The sequence below is a fragment of the Sinohyriopsis cumingii genome, chromosome 1, assembly GCF_028554795.1.
Source record: "Sinohyriopsis cumingii isolate HCF-2022 chromosome 1, ASM2855479v2, whole genome shotgun sequence".
In the NCBI taxonomy this organism is placed as follows: Eukaryota; Metazoa; Mollusca; class Bivalvia; order Unionida; family Unionidae; genus Sinohyriopsis; species Sinohyriopsis cumingii.
In genome coordinates, this window is record NC_142961.1 from 37,753,877 (window position 1) to 37,774,118 (window position 20,242).

Below are 20,242 nucleotides of genomic sequence, written 5' to 3' on the forward strand. Positions count from 1 at the left end.
GTTTACCGCTCTGACCTGCACGGGTTTACGATGATTATTATGTATGATCATCTTATTTTATTTGCTATTTATCTAACAACTAGTCACTGTAATCATCAGCAAGTTCATCGATAAGTTCTTACTTTTTCATGACGGGGTTTTAAAATACTAGATTTATTAAATATACTATTTAATATTACTTCGGGTAATTGTTCTTTTTTAGTATTTCTAATTTCTTCAACAAACCCTATCCTAAATTTTGCAATCAATTCTATGTTTTTTTCTACTAGTTCGGGTTCAGGTGTAAGTTCTATTTTCACGTCGGCGACTTCAGTACGAAGTTTTCCAATATCTTCAAGTATTTCCTCACCAAAAGTTGGAGGTTGAACCCCAGCTATATCAGCTGGAAGATCTCGTAAAATCTTCTTTCTTTGTTTAGTTCTTCTTGCTATTTTTTCGGTTTGTTCTGCTGTTTGTTTTGATACCGGAAGAAGATCTTCTTTTATGACTGTTGTAACTTTCTCAGTAGCTGCAGTGAGGGGTTTAAACAGTTTTTTAGTGTCTTCTTCGTACTCAACTTGTGCTTCTTGCTGCGCTTGTAGATTTTTTCTAAATGAATCTCGCACGGGAAGAAATTTTTTAATTGCTTCTAGTCTCTCTCGTGCTATTCTTGCAGTATGAGATTCTGGATGTACCATTATTTTTTAATATAACAATTTTTTAATTAATAGCAGCAGAGAGGGCTCGTCTACAATTCTGTTTGGGACAAACAATAATCGTAGACGTGGTATTGACCTCTATGAAGGGTCACTATTTTTTTTGTCTAAAAAACGTACGTGACGCGTTAAATGGTCTGAACGCCCTCTCTGCTGCTGTGTTTGAAATCCGGTGAAAGATTTATTTAAAAAGAAACGTATCTTCGTAATGTAATGTATTATCACAGTTGTTTATGTAATTGATCAAATTGTTGGTTTTCTTGTACGGGGGCTCGTGTCATTCTGTTCTAGATATCTGCTCAGGTCTTTACTTATTCCACCTATAAGTTTCACACTTTATATCAATATTTGCTCGATCCGGGCAATAACACCGAGATAACGAGAACCGAATAAAGCGGACACTTTATAAGAAGGTACAATTCACCAATCAACCCCACTACCCACGGCACACCGCTACAACAAGTTACACAGATTGAACATTATAAAATCATGATTACAATGTTGCAGCAAACACGTTGCAAGTTAGCATCACTGCAGTTAGCATAAAATAATGTTTCACTATGAGAACAGCTGGAGCTACACGTCAATTTCTTACAAATACGGCTACTCCCCTGACCCTTGCAACAAGATGTTTTATCACTTTACGGCATGTTTGAGCGTCTTTTTTAACATATAATTCGAATTATATTAAAACATTACAGTCAGCTGATTTCTCAAAGTATTATCATTCGGAAGAGAGGTGGCCTGCAAGAAGCCCAAAACAAACTGATTATACCAAAGAGTATACAATAGTATACATTGTTATATTTCCGCTGACCCTTCCACCCCATTTTTATTTGGACAGTGTGTGGGTGTAATTTACCGCTACCGTACGTTGACAGAATGCAAGCAAGGTTTAAGGTCCTAATTTGTTTATATATTCTCATTGACAATGTTATCAAATTAGAGCATGTTTATTATTTTAGAGTTCAGTGCAAATTCTTCTGTTTGTATGAGTAAAGATCTCATAGGGTTTGAGCAAATTGTACATCAAGGCCATACTTTCTCTTTCTTATTTATTCACGAGAGAGAGAGAGAGAGAGAGAGAGAGAGAGAGAGAGAGAGAGTAGATAACAGAAATGAAGATGAGAGAGTCGATTACAGATAATAGATTACAGAGATGAAGATTCTGTTTATTTTCCCATTCCTGTGAAATTAATTTGACCATTAACCTGCCTATATAAATCTTATATATATATATATGGCATTGATGAGTATGCAATAACCAGCAAGTCCTGTCACTAGTTGTCTGTGACATGTATATCATGTATCCAATTTCATTTTAAATTTACAATTCCAATATAATAGCAGGAGGCAATTGCCTTTGAAACAAGGACATCACATACAAAGCATAGCTATATGCTACAAAAATAACTTATAACAGTATGAAATATATTTTCTATATCTAAACATAAAGAACATTTTTTTAATGCAGTTAAGAGAGGCTTTAATTCCACATATATCAAACTGGAAATTACATTATTTATTATTTCAAATAGTATTCATCCATATATGAAGTGATATTTAAAGTACAGAAAAGATGATTGATTGTAAGGTACTTCACTGATAAAACATCAGATTCATTTGGTGGTAACTATACACATATAATATATTAAATAAAATAATGTTGATACCGCTACCAGTAACCATCTCAATTTGTTTTTACTACAGGTATTACCGCTACAGTACAGTACCAAACGTGCTTGATACATCTGGATATGCAATTAATGTAGTAGTTAAAAAGATTAATTCAAGTTTTTACGTGTATCTTTTACAGATGCGATTGTTTTCTATTAGAAGACTAAGACCCTTCCCCCACATACATTTTTAAAAAAACGTTTAAAGTTTGTAAGGCTACTCACATCTCCGGCTGTTGTTGCGTCCTTCACCCCCTCCTTTTCATTTGTCTGTGAGTTTTTCATTATTTTTTCCTGTTCAAAATATAACTTAATACTGTCATAATGCAAATAATATCAGTACAATACAACTATGCAATAAAGTATATACAAAAAATTAAAATAACTATATACAGACCTGTGTTTAACTTTTCACATGAAATATTAGAGAAAAAATAAATATTAAATGTAAACCGGCATTCATAAAAACAATATTGTTAGATGAATTAGTCTAACACAAACAATATCATACAGGAAAGCATTTATAAGGAAAAGGTACTGGAATGTCTTGTTACATTGTTCTTATAGATTTATTAGTCAATTTTCACTTTCACATGAATAAAACATGAATGAAGTCAAGCGTTTCAAACAGTTTGGATTTTGAATTGGACATTCACTCATAAATTTTAAATTCTGAGGAATTAAAACTATAGATTCTGGTTTGGCCGAGACATATTTCCTTTTGTATATCACATGTCTTTGTAAATTATGCCACAATAACAGTCAGGTTATATTCCATAGTGAACATTTTAAGAATTAATCCCAAATAACGTTCCATTACTGAATTTGCATTCAATACATACACTGTACAAAAATACTCACATTTTGGAGAATTTGTATTTTTGTGGGTAATAAAATAAGTTGCTTTGCACTTGCTATGAGCAAAGCACCATTAAAAGGGTTATATTATATTTGCTCATTTGTTATTTTGGATACTTTGACCTTGACAATACTATTATATTTATGAACCTGAGATGACATTTTGCCTGTTATTCCTAAGCAGCAGGGAGGGCGAACAGACCAAAGGGAATTTTCCACAAAAGGTCTCCACGAAAATATCGTTCGAGCAAGGGCTGATTTAACCAAATAAACGCTTCCACGATGATTAAAAAACACCAAATATTCTGAAATAACCTTTAAACGCGCCCTCCCTGCTGCTGTAATTGACATCGTTTTTATCCAAATATTTTGTCAGTTAATCTTGATAAAATAATTTATCATTATAAATTAAAATCATTGATATATCAATAACATGAATGTTGGAAAAGCATATACAACTAGATTAGCACGAGAACGATTAGAAGCAATAAAAAAAGTATATTCCAGCGAGAGAATCAGTCAAACAAAAAATACAAGCGGTTGAAGACGCAAAAGAAGGTTTCGCTGAGTCAACTGAGTTATTGTTTAAACCAATAACTAAAGCCACTGAAAAAGCTGCAGAAACAACTGAAAAAAATCCTGCTGGGAGATATTAAAGATCCAGAAGAAAGAAAAGAAGGTATTCTTCCTTGTTAAAAAAAAACCCGCATTACGGGCTAAAAAAATAAAGAAAATTTTACGAGATCTCCCAACTGAAATAGCTGCAGCTCAGGCTCAACTTGAATTTGAACCTCAGGATCAACCTGAATTTGAACTCAGGATCAAGATCAATTTGAGAATGTATTCGAGAGTGATATAAAAGATGATGATGATATAGAACCAAAACGATTTACAACTAGATTTGATATAACCGATAAATTTAAACCCATCGCTGTTAATCATATAAAATCAATTAAGGGTGTAAATAATTTAGTTGGATTTGCATACAGAAGTTATTGTGATCGAGATGAATACTTAAAACCAGCATATGCTGATAAATTTGTCGATCCTGATAATTGGAACAAATGGGTATTTCGTATTTATCATGGTAAAAGTCAGGCTAAAAGACATGAATATGAGTTATTTAAGACCGCAATGAATGAGTTTGTTAATTCATTACAGGAACGATATGAAAAAATTACTTTACAGCCTTCTCCGTTATCTTCTCCACGAACTCCTTCACAGCTTGCTTCATTATTATATACTCCACGACCTTATCCACAACCTCCTCCACAGCCTCCTCAAATATTTTCATCTCCAAGGCTTTATCCACGACAACCTCTTCAACAACAATTAAAGGAAGAATTTACCGATGATGAACCTGGTGCTACTGGTAGCGGTTATAATTATGTCTGTCCTGATAATGTTGTTAATGATGTATCGTGATTAGAGGTTCTTATTGGAGGACAACGAGCCGGAAATAATTCATCGGAAATAATAAATGAAGCAACTGATATCTGTCGAAGACTGTTTCAGGGTGGTATTGTGGATATAAGCATGTACCAAAATCTTATCAATGAACTCGTTGACGATTACAGCAACTAGTTGGTAAATACAAAATTAATTCAATAAAATGATCATACATAAAAATCATCGCAAGTACATACCTGTCAGGGTGGTAAATGCACGGTTACCCATGTATAAAGCCATCTACGGTAAAGGATTAGGTGATACTGTTAAAGGTTTCCTCACAAGAATAGCTCCTAAGGCTGGACCTATCGTTAAACAACTATCAATGAAAGCGATGGATTTTGTTCGTGATAAAGCCGCCGCTGCTATTGGTAGCGCTGCCAGTAAAGCATTTAATGCCATCAAAGACAGAATTCTAAATTTAATACGCCGAAAACAACCTGTCGCAAAATTACCAAGCACCATGGTGATGCCCAGCGACGTCAGTAAAATAATAAATGACGCAGCAAATCAAAAACTAACTAAGCTAATGAATCAAGGAACAGAACAAATAAATACAAGTATGATATCAGGAAGCGGTCTTGGTTTTAAAAGGTAACATTTTATAATAAAAATGTTCTCGCGAATATCTAATGCTGCTGTCGATATAAATGAACAAATAAGCAAAGACGAGTCTGTTCGCGATTATCAGTATTATTCATATGACGCGAAAACACAAGATCAAACTGGTCGAATCGAACTTCAGGTTCATGATACAAGCAGATACTTATAACAACTGACGTTAATAACGTAACATACGGAGCAAATGTTAAAGTCGGTTTTGTTAATAATGGCATTATGGCATTATTTAAGAGCGCCATATACATGCTTGATGGAAAAGAAATCGAGTCTATTCACGATAACGTCGATATTGCTACGATGATTATAGGCTTGGCAAGATACTCAGATGATTATACTAGATCAGCTGGGCCAAGTATGATGTTTGCCAAGGATAATTTTGATGACGCTGATCATGAACAGTTTCTTAAAGTACAATTAGCTCAAAACGATGGGTCTCCTCAAGTACCTGGAACGATAGCTCAACCAGGTGCTGCGTTTTCTGTGCTACAAAGCGCTAATCCTCATTTTAATATAGGATTTGCTACACGTAAAAATATGTTAAAAGGTGATCGCAGAAATGTTTCGTGTACAATTCCGTTATTTCATATATTTCGATTCTGTAGAGATTTCAGAAAAGTAATTTTTTGGGCAAAACACACGGCTGTACTTTATCGAAAAGGTGATAGCAACGATGCTATCTGGAGAAAAGATGATGCTGGTGTTGTTGATGGTAAAGTAGTATTATCTAAACTTATACTGTGGATGCCAGTCATTACTCCATCACTCGATGAAGGACGAAAACTACTTTCCTTTATGAATCAAGGTGGTAAATCAGTAATTTCATGGTTGACAACGGTCACAGATAATTCTAATTCCACCGTAAATAATCTTTTTACTTGGCATATATCATCACAACAAGGTGTTTCTGCACCAAGACATATCTTTATTGCTCTTGAAAGAAGTGATAGATCAGCAAATGGTAATCAAACGCGAAGTCATATGGTATTTTATAATTATGAGGCTAGTGAAGTATCATTGTGAATAAATGGACATCAGGAACCATCTGAGGAAATATCGTTAGATTTTGAAACTAATTCAGTAGCACGTGTATATCATCAGTTATTAAGTTTTATGGGACGAGATCAAAATATTGATACTGGTTTACAAATATCACAATTAGATTTTACAAATTTGTATCCGATCTATTATTTTTCACTAGAACATATCGATTTAGTGAAACAGTCCGTGGTTGATATACATTTCAAAGCTAAAATACGTAATCCTGGTGCTGCTAATTTTAAAGCAGTTGCTATTATACTCAGCGACAGAACTATGATTCTGGAAGGTATTGGTGGCCGAATGAGAATCATTGATGCTCCTGTAGAAAAAAATGTGATCTAAATTTAGATCAATCGAGTTATTATAAATAATGCCATACGAACATGTTAGAGTGACTCTGACTCCGGCTCAGATGAAAAAACTTCGATCAAATACAACAAAAACCTGTGGGGTTTAAATAACACTAAAAAATAATCAAATTCACGGTGGTCCAAATAAATTGTCGCTAACTAAAACACACACACAAAAAAAAATTTTTAGTAAAGCTAAATCAGCGAGTGCTGGTGTTCAAATTGATCTTTCTCCGAGCGCCATCAAGGACATGGTTAAGGTAGGTGGTTTCTTTCCGTTTCTTGCTGCGTTGTCAGCGCTATTAGCGGCAGCTGCTCCTATCGCGGCAAAAGCAGCCGCACTAGGTGCTGCTAGTTACGCCGGTAGCAAATTAGCAACAAAAAATAACAGGAGGAAAATACGGCAAAAAGAAAGGACGCGGCCTGAGATTACCAGGAACAATTCCATCATGGTACGGGCGAAGCTTCCGACTGCCAGGAACACCTCCACAATGGTATCCAAAAATCAAATACCGCCGATGTCAAATTTTGATTTAATCAACGCCGCTAAAAAAACTAAAAATAAAGTTTTTCTGTGGTGTATTTATGCGAGATCAGTTACCGGAGCATCCAAATAGCACCGAGACAGGAATTATAGATCTTGATGACAGCGTTGGTGCTGGCACACACTGGGTTGCTTACGCGATTAATCCACGTGAAATTATTTACTTTGATTCGTACGGGTTAGCACCGCCACGAGAATTTCTAAATTATGTGAAACAATTAAACATCCTAACTGGTATTCGACGTTACCGACGCAAATGCTAGCTGATCCCCCATATGCGGCTATGAAACAATTAATGTTCTTGCAGCGATATCTATATCAGCTAAACCTTCTCATAAAGTCGTTCACGAGTACACTTCTGATAAATTAAATCAATTATTATTATAATGGTTGACATATACGGACGATCTCTTTCATCGCGAATAAAACAAAGACCCGACGTGGATTTGTCGAAATACGCAACAAAAGACGACGTTAATAATCTTTTAGCGATATCAGGAATAGATCCTGACGATTTGTTATTTTTCAGGATCAACACGGAAAATTAAAAACAAGTAATATTAAGTTAAACGATATAATTCGACGAACCGAATACGACACTCACGTAAATAATTTTACTATCCTTCAAGAAAATATCAGAAAAACTAATGAAAACGCCGTTGAAACAACTGTGAAAATGAATGAAATTAACAAAAAAAATCGCTGATATTAAAACAGTCGTTGATACATTTGAAGGAACTAATTTATTACTTCCTGGAATTATCAGAAAACTAGCTTCGTTAAGATTCCACCGACGGTAACCTCATCGCAGGTCAACAATATGATATTTATCACGTCAACGGGATCATCAACGTGGACACCAGAAAATGACTCTCTAAAATACACCGCGACAGTTACTGGCGTGTATCGATTATACGTTTTTTTTAAAGTAAGGTTTAGAATAATAACTAAAGAATACGAATGGAGACATCCCAGTGATAGATTTCTTGGTTTCCTGATTGTTTTATTAAATAAAGGCATCGAAGAAACATTTACGTTAGAAACAGATAAAACAAACACGCCAACATCATATTGGTGGTGCATGGAGTTCATAACTGAATCACCTCAATTATTCACCAAGTAAAACTATAATGAGTGCATCCAAGTACAAGTACAATCAGGCGCGTGCGTGGCAGTCATCGCTGAAAACCATCATATATACGTACTCGGCAAAGATAAAGGAATATCAGCGACGATTAGTTATCATCGACGTGATTGTTTATTCGGTATCCGCGGCTGTTGCTGGTGCTGGAATAATATTATCCGCGGTAACGATGATGGCATCGGTAACTGTAACTATTTGCGTTTCCGCGGCAACGACGATCGCGGGTGTCCTTAACATGATTGTGAAAAAATTGTCTTCGTGTACCAGTGAGAAATTATCCGAGTACGTGATTAAATTACATACAGCAACGACAGCGTACTCGAAATTATATTCTTTGCTGTCGAAGAGTCTCAATGACGGTATTATATCCGATGCTGAGTTTGTCACAATGATAAATATGTATAATCAAACGATTAAAGCTACGGATATAAATAATGGCGGAATTACTTCAGCAGATCGTGACAAACACAATCCAGCGAAAAACCACGATGATCTCGATGAATTAGACTAACCCAGAATTTAATGTTAATTTTCCAACCGCTATTTCCATCGACGAAATCGCGCTAGCACAGTTGCGAGTCTACCACAGTTGGCCTAATATCAGATCCAAATCATTTGGTGGATTACTTTCAAATAATTCTTTTGTTTTTGCAAATAAAAATAAAACCGACGCAACACCTGACTGGACCGTAGTTGGAATATCAACTGGAAGTTACCAGATCGAAGAGATCAATGATGAATTAACACGAAGAATAAAAAATGTAACCGGAGAAGATCCTGGAATAAAGATATCTGCGCACGAACCTACGTTAACTTCGGTCATCGAGGTGAGCTCGAATTACGCCGTTGATATTTATGCGAGTTCACTTAGAACCGTGCTAGGATGGCCTGTGATTCAGCCACCGCAACCACCAGCGCCGCCAGAACCTAGAAGATCTGATTATACTACGGGCATTCGATCATATCATGAATCTCGACCAAGTTATGCGGATAATTTTTTAAAATTAATTGCCAATGACGACCTCTTAGCTTCTGATTTTATAATCAGAAACAAAGATGATATGTCATGGATTTTTCTTGATCATGAAAGTTTTTATTATTCCAAACCACCAGGAAAGAGAGTTAATATATTTTTTGAGCTAAGTGAATTTACTGAATGGATCAGAGAAATTAATCGAGAATATAAGGAACAACTGCAACTACTACGACAGTATTTTCAGGAGTGTATTTTTAACACGTCAAGTTCATGTGATAAAATTATTAAACATGTGGAAATAATGAATCGGCTCGCGTCCGACATGAAAGATACTCACGCGCGATTAATTTGGATAATAAGAAATGAAAAATCAGATAATAAACAAAAACTTTTTACCGAGTACTCGCTGACGGAGGAATCGCTGGTGAATTTTAAATTACCTGGATATAACGCTGACGAATTAGAAAAATCCGTCAGTGATACCATCTATGACTTACTTTCTAAATTACTAGCCGCGTGGAGAAAATCATTACCTGTAACAAATATACTTAGACGCGATAACGATCCATCTGGGGTGGCAGGCATATTTCACCAGAGGTCGTAAATATAACAAATGTGGTTGCAGTTAATCTTGGTTGCGACGTCGTCGAAAACAGCTACAGCGCAGATACATCAGTGTCAAATCAAGCCCAGCAAGGATTTGTTCTTTATACGTTTTCACCGAAACAACCACCAGGATACTTAATTGTGCAGGAACCAATCAATCCCTTTTATCTGAGATGTCATAAGTTTCCGCATGACATATCAATCTGGAAATTTGCTTGATTTACGCGGCGAAACATTAAGTATAAATTTACTTGTACGATCGTAAGTATATTTTAAACCTCTACATGAAAAACCAACAAAAAGCAACAAAAAAACATTTTTTAAAATTTTGAGAGGTAATTACTAGTCAAATTCATGAAACTGTTAAATAAATAATTTCAGATGGGGTAATTACTAGTCAAATTCATTTAACTATTAAATAAATTATTTCAGATGGGTTAATTACTAGTCATATTTATAGATTTATTGATTATTGTTAATTTTGAGTGATAATTTACCTGAAATAAGTAAACAAATAAATAATTCAGTAAATAAATAAATAATTCAGTAAATGAAATAATGCAGTAAATAAATAAATGAATAATTTCAGATGGGGTAATTACTAGTCAAATGTATAGACTTGTTGATTTTTGTTAATTTTGAGTAGTAATTTACCTGAAATCAGTAAAAAAATAATTCAGTAAATAAATAAATAATCAGCAAATGAAATAATCAGTAAATAAATAAATAATCAATGAATAAATAGATAGTTTCAAATGGGGTAATTACTGGTAAAATCTGTAAAATTACTGAATAAATAATTTCAGATGTGTTAATTACTACTCAAATTTTTAAATTTGTTGATTTTTCTTAATTTTGAGTAGTAATTACCTAAAATCAGTAAATAAATAAAGTAATTTCAGAAAATAAATACATGATTACAAGAAAATAAAGTAATTCAGATGAAAAAAGTAATGCAGATAATTAAAGTAGTTCACATAAATAAAGTAATTTCAGTAAATAATTAAATAAAGTAATTTCAGCTGGGTTAATTACTACTCAAATCTGTGAAACTACTAAATAAATAGTTTCAGATGGGGTAATTACTGGTCAAATTTATAGATCTGTTGATTTTATAGTTTCAGATGGGGTAATTAACTACTCAAATTTATAGATTTGTTGATTTTTGTTGATTTTGAGTAGTAATTACCTGAAATCAGTAAATAAATAAATAATTCAGTGAATGAAATAATTTCAGTAAATAAATAAATAAATAATTTCAGATGGGGTAAATTTATAGATTTGTTGATTTTATAGTTTCAGATGGGGTAATTACTACTCAAATTTGTGAAATTATTAATTCTTGTTAATTTTGAGTAGTAATTACCTAAAATCAGTAAATAAATAATTCAGTAAATAAATAATTCAGTAAATAAAACATTCAGTAAATAAATAATTTCAGATGGGTTAATTACTACTCAAATTTGTGAAATTATTGATTTTATAGTTTCAGATGGGATAATGAACTAATCAGATTTATAGATTTGCTGATTTTTGTTAATTTTGAGTAGTAACTACCTGAAATCAGTAAATAAATAAAGTAATGTAGTGAAAAAATAGATAAAAAAAGTAATTTCAGTAAATAAATAAATAAAGTAATTTCAGTAAATAAATAATTTCAGACGGGATAATTGTTACTTAAATCTGTGAAATTATTGATTTTTGTAAATTTTGAGTAGTAATTGACTGAAATCAGTAAATAAATAAATAATTCAGTGAAGAAATGAATATTTCAGGAAATAAAGTAATTTCAGTAAATAAATAAAAAATTTAATAAATAAATAAATAATTCAGTAAATAAAGTAATTTCAGTAAATAAATAATTTCAGATGGGGTAATTACTAGTCAAATTTATAAATTTGTTGTTTTTGCTAATTTCAGATGGGTAATTACTTGTCAAATTTGTGAAATTATTGATTTTTGTTAATTTTGAGTAGCAATTTACCTGAAATCAGTAAATAAATAAAGTAATTCCAGTAAATAAATAAATAAATAAATAATTCAGTAAATAAATAATTCAGTAAATAAAGTAATTTCAGCTGGATTAATTACTAGTCAAATTTGCGAAACTGTTAAATAAATATTATCAGATGGGGTAATTACTAGTCAAATTTATAAAATTGTTGATTTTGAGTGATAATTTACCTGAAATTACTTAAAAAAACAAAATATTTTAGTGAATAACTAAATAATCAGTGAATAAATAAATAATTCCAACAAAATAAAATAATTCAGTAAATAAATTTATTTATTGCTTTTCGTTATTATCCAGCATTTTCCTTAGTTGTCGCACACGAGTGCTAATTATTTTTATTTTGCTTAGTATTCGTTAGATAACTCTGATCTTATTTTCTCAACTGCATTAGCTAAATTAGCGAACTCCTTTATCTGTATTTCGTCGATGCCAGGCAGCGACTGATACATCTCCGACTGAATTGTCTTTATAAATCTGTATTCGGCAGACAGAATTAGTGTTTCAAAATCAGCAATGATCCTGTCGGTGTTTAGTTCATCTGATATACTTATTTCTTTAATTTTAACGCCTCAATAGCGTCAAGTATACGGTTGATGTTTTCTTCGTTCGTTATTAGGTGTATATAATATACTGAAATTATATTTCTAAAAGTAAAAAAAAATATAATTACTGAAATAAGATTAATTTCTAAAATAATATTTTTTTAATCATCTAATATCAGAGGAATATAAGAAAATGAAATCCAGTCTCCAAATTTATATGAAAATGTTGATCTTATAATTTTGTTCTGCAACACGTCGTACTGAGACTGAGTGAATATCAAAATATTTACCAGCCGAATACATCGATTGAAATATAATTTCTTCGCTGGTTTATAAATTGATCGATTTAACTGCTTTAGATTCTCTATATCCTCTGCCGCTTTTTCCTAATTTACAGTTTTCACTCTGAGTAACCGCTCGTAAATTAAATAAATTATTATTAATTTTATTTCCGTTGATGTGATCAATTACAAAACCGTCTTTGATTGGTCCGTGAAAACACTCGTATATGAAATCGTGATTAAGATAACTTTTCTTTCTGGAATTAAATCTGAAATAACCAGTATTTATAATATGTCCAACTGTTTTTTTATTTGCAGTTTCTAACTGTGCCGCTGCAGGATGCTTCGTAGTTTTTGATGGTTGGATGCTTCGTGAATATCTCATCCATATAGTAATTATTATCTGTCTAAATCAGAATTTGTCTGAAAACCTATTTAGGTAATCTTCGCACTTTATAATTCTATCATCGATTTTTTTTATCGTAGTGTCTTTTAAGTTCTCGGTAGCGTTTTCCACCGCATCGCACACATATTCGTGTTTTTCCGCGTATTCCGATGCTACATCTTATACATCTAGTTGGTCCTGAACAACCTCGACGAATACACGCTAAATGTTTTCCGCAGAATTCACTTTTGCATGATTTTTCACAGCAAGTTAACGAACCACCCATTAACCATTTGCATTAATTCATTATTATTTAGGTATTTGTCTAAAATATAACATGAGTTTATTTGACCTCGATGATGCCGAATACGATTTAACTGAAGTAAATCAAGCAAGAAAGAATTTTTCGATGATGGAGCTCATGTATGGTCGACGTGGAAAACTAACGGCATCGATAATACTATGAACGACGCACGAGCAAAAAAAGTAATTAGCGCTATCGGTGATGATAAATTTATATTTAGGATAAAAATGTATCGTTTATAACGATAATGATGTATGGATTATTCGTGATAAACGTGATTCTGTAATTGGTGGAAAAAGATATGTTACTGTAAGTGGAAATCCAAACCAGGATTGTTAACCGGCATCGATAAACCATTTTATATACGAGCGTACCCGGTTACAGCGGTTGTTTATGGAATTTATCGACTAAATAAACCTGATGTGGGAAATCTTACTCTGATGAAATTTTCTTCGAGGATAAACTGTGTAGCTGAGCGAGTAATAGAGCACTTTACAAATGCAAAACATGGATTAGGTTTAACAGATTTTCGACGATAAAAAATAACCACATGGGCGGAATCAGTTGCTGCTGGTGCACCAGTGAATGATGTTGCTGCGTTATCGACTAAACTAAAATTTCCCATGACGGTAAAGACGATATCAGGGGAAATTTTATATTCATCCGCGTATAAATCTAAGGGAGCACCACTCGTAATTGTTGATCATAATTTGCATGCGTGGACGTCCGCGGTAACAATATTTCCTCGAGATCGTGTTAGATTTTATTCATAGAAATTTTCTGAAAATATGTTTGATTTTATTTATAAAATAAGTAAATCCGATCCTGTATCAGTGTGGTTGTTTTCCAGCGATGAACGATATGATCAATTTGTACGACCTAACGGAACATATACAGAAATGAATCATTACACGACACGATGAAAGAATTAGCAGAAAAATATTCAATAAATCCTGAATAATTATTAATTAATTGTTTTACTGTTCCATCGGTTGTTGCTCACGCTGTCAGGGAAAAAACTCGTGGAGGCCGACGCGGCGAGAATTTCTCAAGGATGTCCAGGCGAGTTGTATCGAGTACGGACACGGTGGATTATGGAATACCGAATATAATTGCATCGATATAATATCATTTGACATGATTCCATGTTACCCTGGAAGTTTCTTAGGGTTAGGTGAGTGTGCAAAATACTTTTCACAATTTGGACATCCCTGCGACGAGATGACTCGTGTAGCAGTTAATGGTCCATTACCGGATTTCCCCATGACGGATTAGCTCGTGTGGTATCATTTGAGTTTGCTGCGGGTCTACATAAAATTTGTTATATTTGGTTTGGTCGGTATTTTTCAGAACAACGATGCGTACCAATAGTGTTATTGAGATACATGCTTGATTGTGCCATGTTAACGTCGTTGATGATTAGTGAAGCAATTATATCATATCGAAAACAAAACACGATTTGGTTGCCAACGGAACGCGATAACGCAAAAGATCTAGGTAGAAAAATAATAGGTAAATTCACCAAGGGTGGCGCATACAATCATCAACGACATCATTGTAGATTAATCATGGACGACGCTGAATTAGATTTTATAATTGCTGATACCGCGTCAAGGGGTGTATTTTGTAGTCGGGAAAGTATATGTTTGTCCGACGGAACAAAATTTCTTCGATGGAGAGTCGCCGCAGTATACTCATTTAAGATCTTCTATGCTCGCGTACGTAAGTATAAATTTACTTTCGATGATAAACAGATTTCCAGCGACGCAGTTAGAGTAGCTACTAATTCATTTTACATCGACGCTGACAAATTTAACCGGAGATGGTTCATGGGGCACGTGGTGAATCAAAGACGAAAACTTAATTATTGTGCGCCAGCTGATGTTGCTGCTGAAGATAAATATTACCGTGATACAACGGTATGGCGATATAAAACCGTTTACGTGAACGGGCCAGATAGATCCGGTAAAACGACACGAATTATAGAATTATTTAGAAATTCTGACGTAATCGTGTTAACGCCAACACAAAAATTAGCGCGAGAAATGAAACATGTACGTATCATAGTTATTTTAAATACAGCGGTGGTACATGGACTTCTTTGCGAATGGATGATAAATATATAAATAAAGTTATTATTTGGGATGAAATTTGTACTGTTTCGTTGGAGATATTAAAAATATTCATAGATTGTTATCAACGAAAAATACAGCGGTAGTAATGTGCGGTGATCACGGTCAACCGAGCCCAATTGATGTAGAATCCCCTCATGAATGGCTGAAGAATTTTGTTGATTATTATGAAGAAGTTAATACCAATTACAGATAACTTGATGAAAAATTAAGTGAATTTAAAAAATTAATTCGATTACAATCAAATAAAACTCAGTGTAGCAAAATGAGAGGAATAATTTCAGAAACATCAATGAAAGATTTTTTAAATCTACGGACACCAAATGACTTAATAGTTGCAAGTAGAAAAATAGTTCGTGATACGCTTCAACGAGAATTATTTCAACTACAACGAGAGAAATTTTCAATGATGCCGGTAGCGTTATGTTATCGACCAGCAGATACTCGACGACAAAATATTGATGTTGATATACCTGGACAAAAGAAGAAAAAACCTGGTGCTGAATGATATTGTCACTGTTGATATTAATTTCGTCGAAGAAACATTAAACGCAGAAAAATCTCCATGGACGCTAGGATACGCGATGACAATTCATTCGTCGCAGGGATTAACTATTACTGATACACGGGTTTGGATTGTTGATGATCGCATAGAAAGGTCAAATTTAGTTTATTTAGCTGTATGTAGAGTTAGAAAAATATCCTAACTGAAACGTATAGTTTGAGATAAATCAGTAATTAATGATGAAACCGACGATCACGTAATAAAGAAAAGACTATTTAGTTACAAACAGTTTGATAAAAAAAACGAATTTGACTTAGATGCGGAATTTGTAATATCGCTGAAACAACAACAAAATAATCACTGTTCAGGTTGTAACTGAATAATGACATGGCAGTATCAGAAATACGATTCAAGACAGTTTACCGTTGACAGGAAAAATAATAATTTCAGTCATACGCGAGAGAACGTCGCTTTGGCGTGTTTGGAGTGTAATCGACGTGGAATCGATTATTTAAGTGATTGAGGTGGTAATTGAGTGTCTGCGGGAATTACAAGTAATTCTTCACGAGTAAATCCACGCTGAGGAGCAAGTGAATCAAGTACATAAATTGCTGGTCTACCTGACGATCTTGTCACGGTTATTTTATGTGTTGTTGTACTCCAGACAGAATCTGTTGCTCTTTTTCTGCCACCCTCAGCCTCGCCTGGTTTATATAAATATCGCACAATAATGTTACCTAGAACTGGCCGTGTTGAAAAATCACGTCGCTGAATTGGTATAATTGTTTTTGTAATCGCGATCGCCGGTTTCATGTTTATTACTCGTGTTAATTCATTGTTTATCGCTAATATTACACCTGGTAATCTTTCCACCCATTCGTGAGATCTCTTGTCCTGAATAAATTCTCTTGCATACTGATATCCAAATAATCGCTCAGAAAGGGTTTTATTGAATCGTTCAACAATAGCTTGATCGCGATGAATTCCGGTATGTCCGCGTCGTATTTTAACATTATTTTGATTCATCAGCGATGATACTGCATCAAACAATTCTCTACCAGGATCAACTTGAAGTAGTATTGGCCATTTTAATTGTCCTCGTTGATAATTTTTTTCTAAATGCATTTGCAACCTCAGTTGCGGTTTTCGTCGATAACGGTTCCGCTTCTTGTATCTGCTTGCGATGTCAACTATCGTTAACACGTACTTGTATGCTTTATCATCAACGGTATCATGCGGTAAAAACATAATATCGGCCTGATGAACTTAATTAGGAACACTAACATCAAAATGCGCGTATTCGATTCGTTTAGGCGGCGGTAAATAAATTTACCAAACAGCCTGCTTGGATAACCATGCTGCGGTAGTAGCAGGTTTTACTCGAGCAGCCGTGGCAAGTCTTTTAATTGCTGTGTTTCCTCTCCAAAATCCAACCGGAGAATAATAAATCGATTCCATGATATTAATTACCAGCACCTAACGCTAATTTGCCTTTCATTGCAGTGTTAATTAACTAGCTAGCTAATCTTTCTTTGATTGATTTATTTTTTAGCGTATGAATTAATTTTACGTCCGCGAGATGTCTTTGTTGTAGATCATTACTTCGATAGGCAATATCATGAGGGAGACATGCTTGATCAATTAAATTTATCGGATTTTCTCCTAATTTTGGCATATCTTGATTATCAAGTCTGAGATCGAGTCCGGTTCCAGAAAGATGTTTTTCTCCGCTGTATTTGGATCAAAATAATCATGGCAGCGATGCTAAGCTTGCTGTGATGTCATCGCCGTATTTCTTTTTTTTAATTATAACATGGATGTAATTGATTTTCCCCCCACAAAAAAACATGAACCAGTTAAACATCACGCGGCATTACCAAATTCTGTTAGAATGATAATAATAGGTCCATCCGGTAGTGGATAAACACAGTTGTTACTTAATTTGATAATGAGATGGTTAAAATGGGACAAATTATATTTAATTGCACCATCAGTTGATGATCAGCGATGTTATCAGGCACTAAAAGATTTTAACGAAAACGCATCATTGCTAAATGAAAACCATGATGATATTATTGAATTTCTTACCGATATTGATGAAGCACCATCGATAGATTCTATTGATGGATCTATTAATAATTTAGTTGTATATGATGATGCAATGCTGGATAAACAAGCAAACCCGGCCAGGATATTTTTCCGAGGAAGGCATATAAATACTGATATTATTTATGTAACTCAGCGATATACACAAATACCAAAAGTTATCTGGGACAATTGTAACATTTTAGCTCTTTTTAACGGCGTAGATATGCACACGCTAAGAAATATTCATCAAACTTGGTGCAGCGGGGACATGGATATAATTAAATTAAAAAACTTTTTTAGTCGCGCTCAATCATCACCGTATGGATTTGTAACGATAAACCTGCATGATCCTTGAACACGATATCGAATCGGACTTGACAAACCATTTGGATAAAAAAAACGATATCAACTACAGCAGCGGGGAGGGGGCGTTCAAAGGTTATTTCAGATTATTTGGTGTTTTTTAATCATCGTGGAAGCGTTTATTTGTTTAAATCAGCCCTTGCTCGAACGATATTTTCGTGGAGACTTTTTTGTGGAATATTCCCTTTGGTCTGTTCGCCATCCCTGCTGCTATTCCTATTATATGTGAGTAGTATATAGGGACGATTCAGGGACTATGGGAGTTATCATTAAAAACACCCCTGGGACGACATAGGGACTATGTAAATTTAACATGGAGAAAACCCCTGGGACGATATAGGGACTATGTAAATTTAACATGGAGAAAACCCCTGGGACGATATAGGGACAAGGGGGAATTAACATTAGGGAATAGTTCGTGGGACTGTCTAGGGACAAGGTTAATTAACATGGGAAAAAATCGTGGGACGATATAGGGACAAGGGAAATTGAACATGGGAAAAAAAGTCTTGGGTTACTCTATTTTTAAAAAAAAAATAAAAAAATAAAAAAAAATGGGGTAGGCAATTGAAAGTCAATCTCTTTTCGAGAGATGTGGGTGGCCCTGAAAAGGGCCTTTGGGTTTATGTTAATGCATCCATTAACATAAAGGGCAGCGCATTGGTCTTCTTCTTGTCCTTAGGCTGCGTCTCACTGTAGGACCGTAAATCGGGACTCTTTTGAGGCATCCTTGTCTTTCTACGTAGAACTTACGTATTCACAGACTGGTGTTTGTCGTGTGGACAACTGTCCACTTGGATCGGACATACATGGGTATGTCCATCCGGAACATCATCGAAGACACAAGGGTAGAAGATTGCACATCGGTCCACATCTTGAGGCGCCGAGAACAGGTGAATCAATGCAGTGAACTGCACTTATTTATAGGTAGAGGAAGGATTGAAACGGATTGAGTTCATTGACCAATCCAAACACGCATTAGAAAATTCAGTCAGCCCACGTCCAATCGGAAGAGAGCAGTCTGTGACGTCACGTGGTCTATATAGATTCGCTAGCGCCTGTGTGTAGTCAATCCATGCGACAGTTTTTTCAACATGACGGAAACTCAGAAAACGATCAACTGGGGTGTACCAGTCGTTGAGACTACACAAGGGAACCCGGACTTACTTTCAGAAGAGGTGAACTGGAATTTTGTGGATTTTCTTACCTCGCAAGAATTTGTTCCGGAACCTTCGTCACCTTCATTACCGCAAGTGGAGAATTTTAGACAGAGACAGAAAGAAGAATTGGAGAAATTTATACAGCGGCAAAAGGAAGCAGAACAAGCTTTTCTTTTACAGCAACAACAAGAAGAAGAGGTAAGAAAAAAACAAGAAGAAGAAGAAGAAGAAGAAGAAGAAGAAGAAGCAAAGAAACAAGAGGGTGAAAGTCAAACCGTCACGGTACTGTTGGACATTGTAGCGGAGTTAAGAAGTCTGAAACAGATGTATCAGACTTCTTTATCACGACCGAAGAGAATACGACCTTCCCGAGCTAAACACGCCAACCCTGTGACTAAGCCTACCGTACCACCCTTAGTGATTTCAACCAAATCATCATCAGAAGTAGGCATCGGCCGTGGCAAAGGCTTAAGACAGTTAAAGTTGATTGCTTAAACTCACCCCTACACCA

The 20,242-nt window shown here is 34.5% G+C and overlaps 1 protein-coding gene across 1 annotated transcript in view; it reads right to left on the reverse strand.

Annotated features, from left to right (window-relative positions):
• LOC149806727 (actin-2-like) overlaps nucleotides 1–20,242 on the reverse strand; it is a 58,739-nt gene that overhangs the window by 9,266 nt on the left and 29,231 nt on the right. Inside the window, exon 3 of the mRNA XM_089956938.1 lies at nucleotides 2,597–2,665. Within this exon, the coding sequence (XP_089813064.1) occupies nucleotides 2,597–2,665 (69 nt within the window). The remainder of the gene's footprint in view (nucleotides 1–2,596; nucleotides 2,666–20,242) is intronic.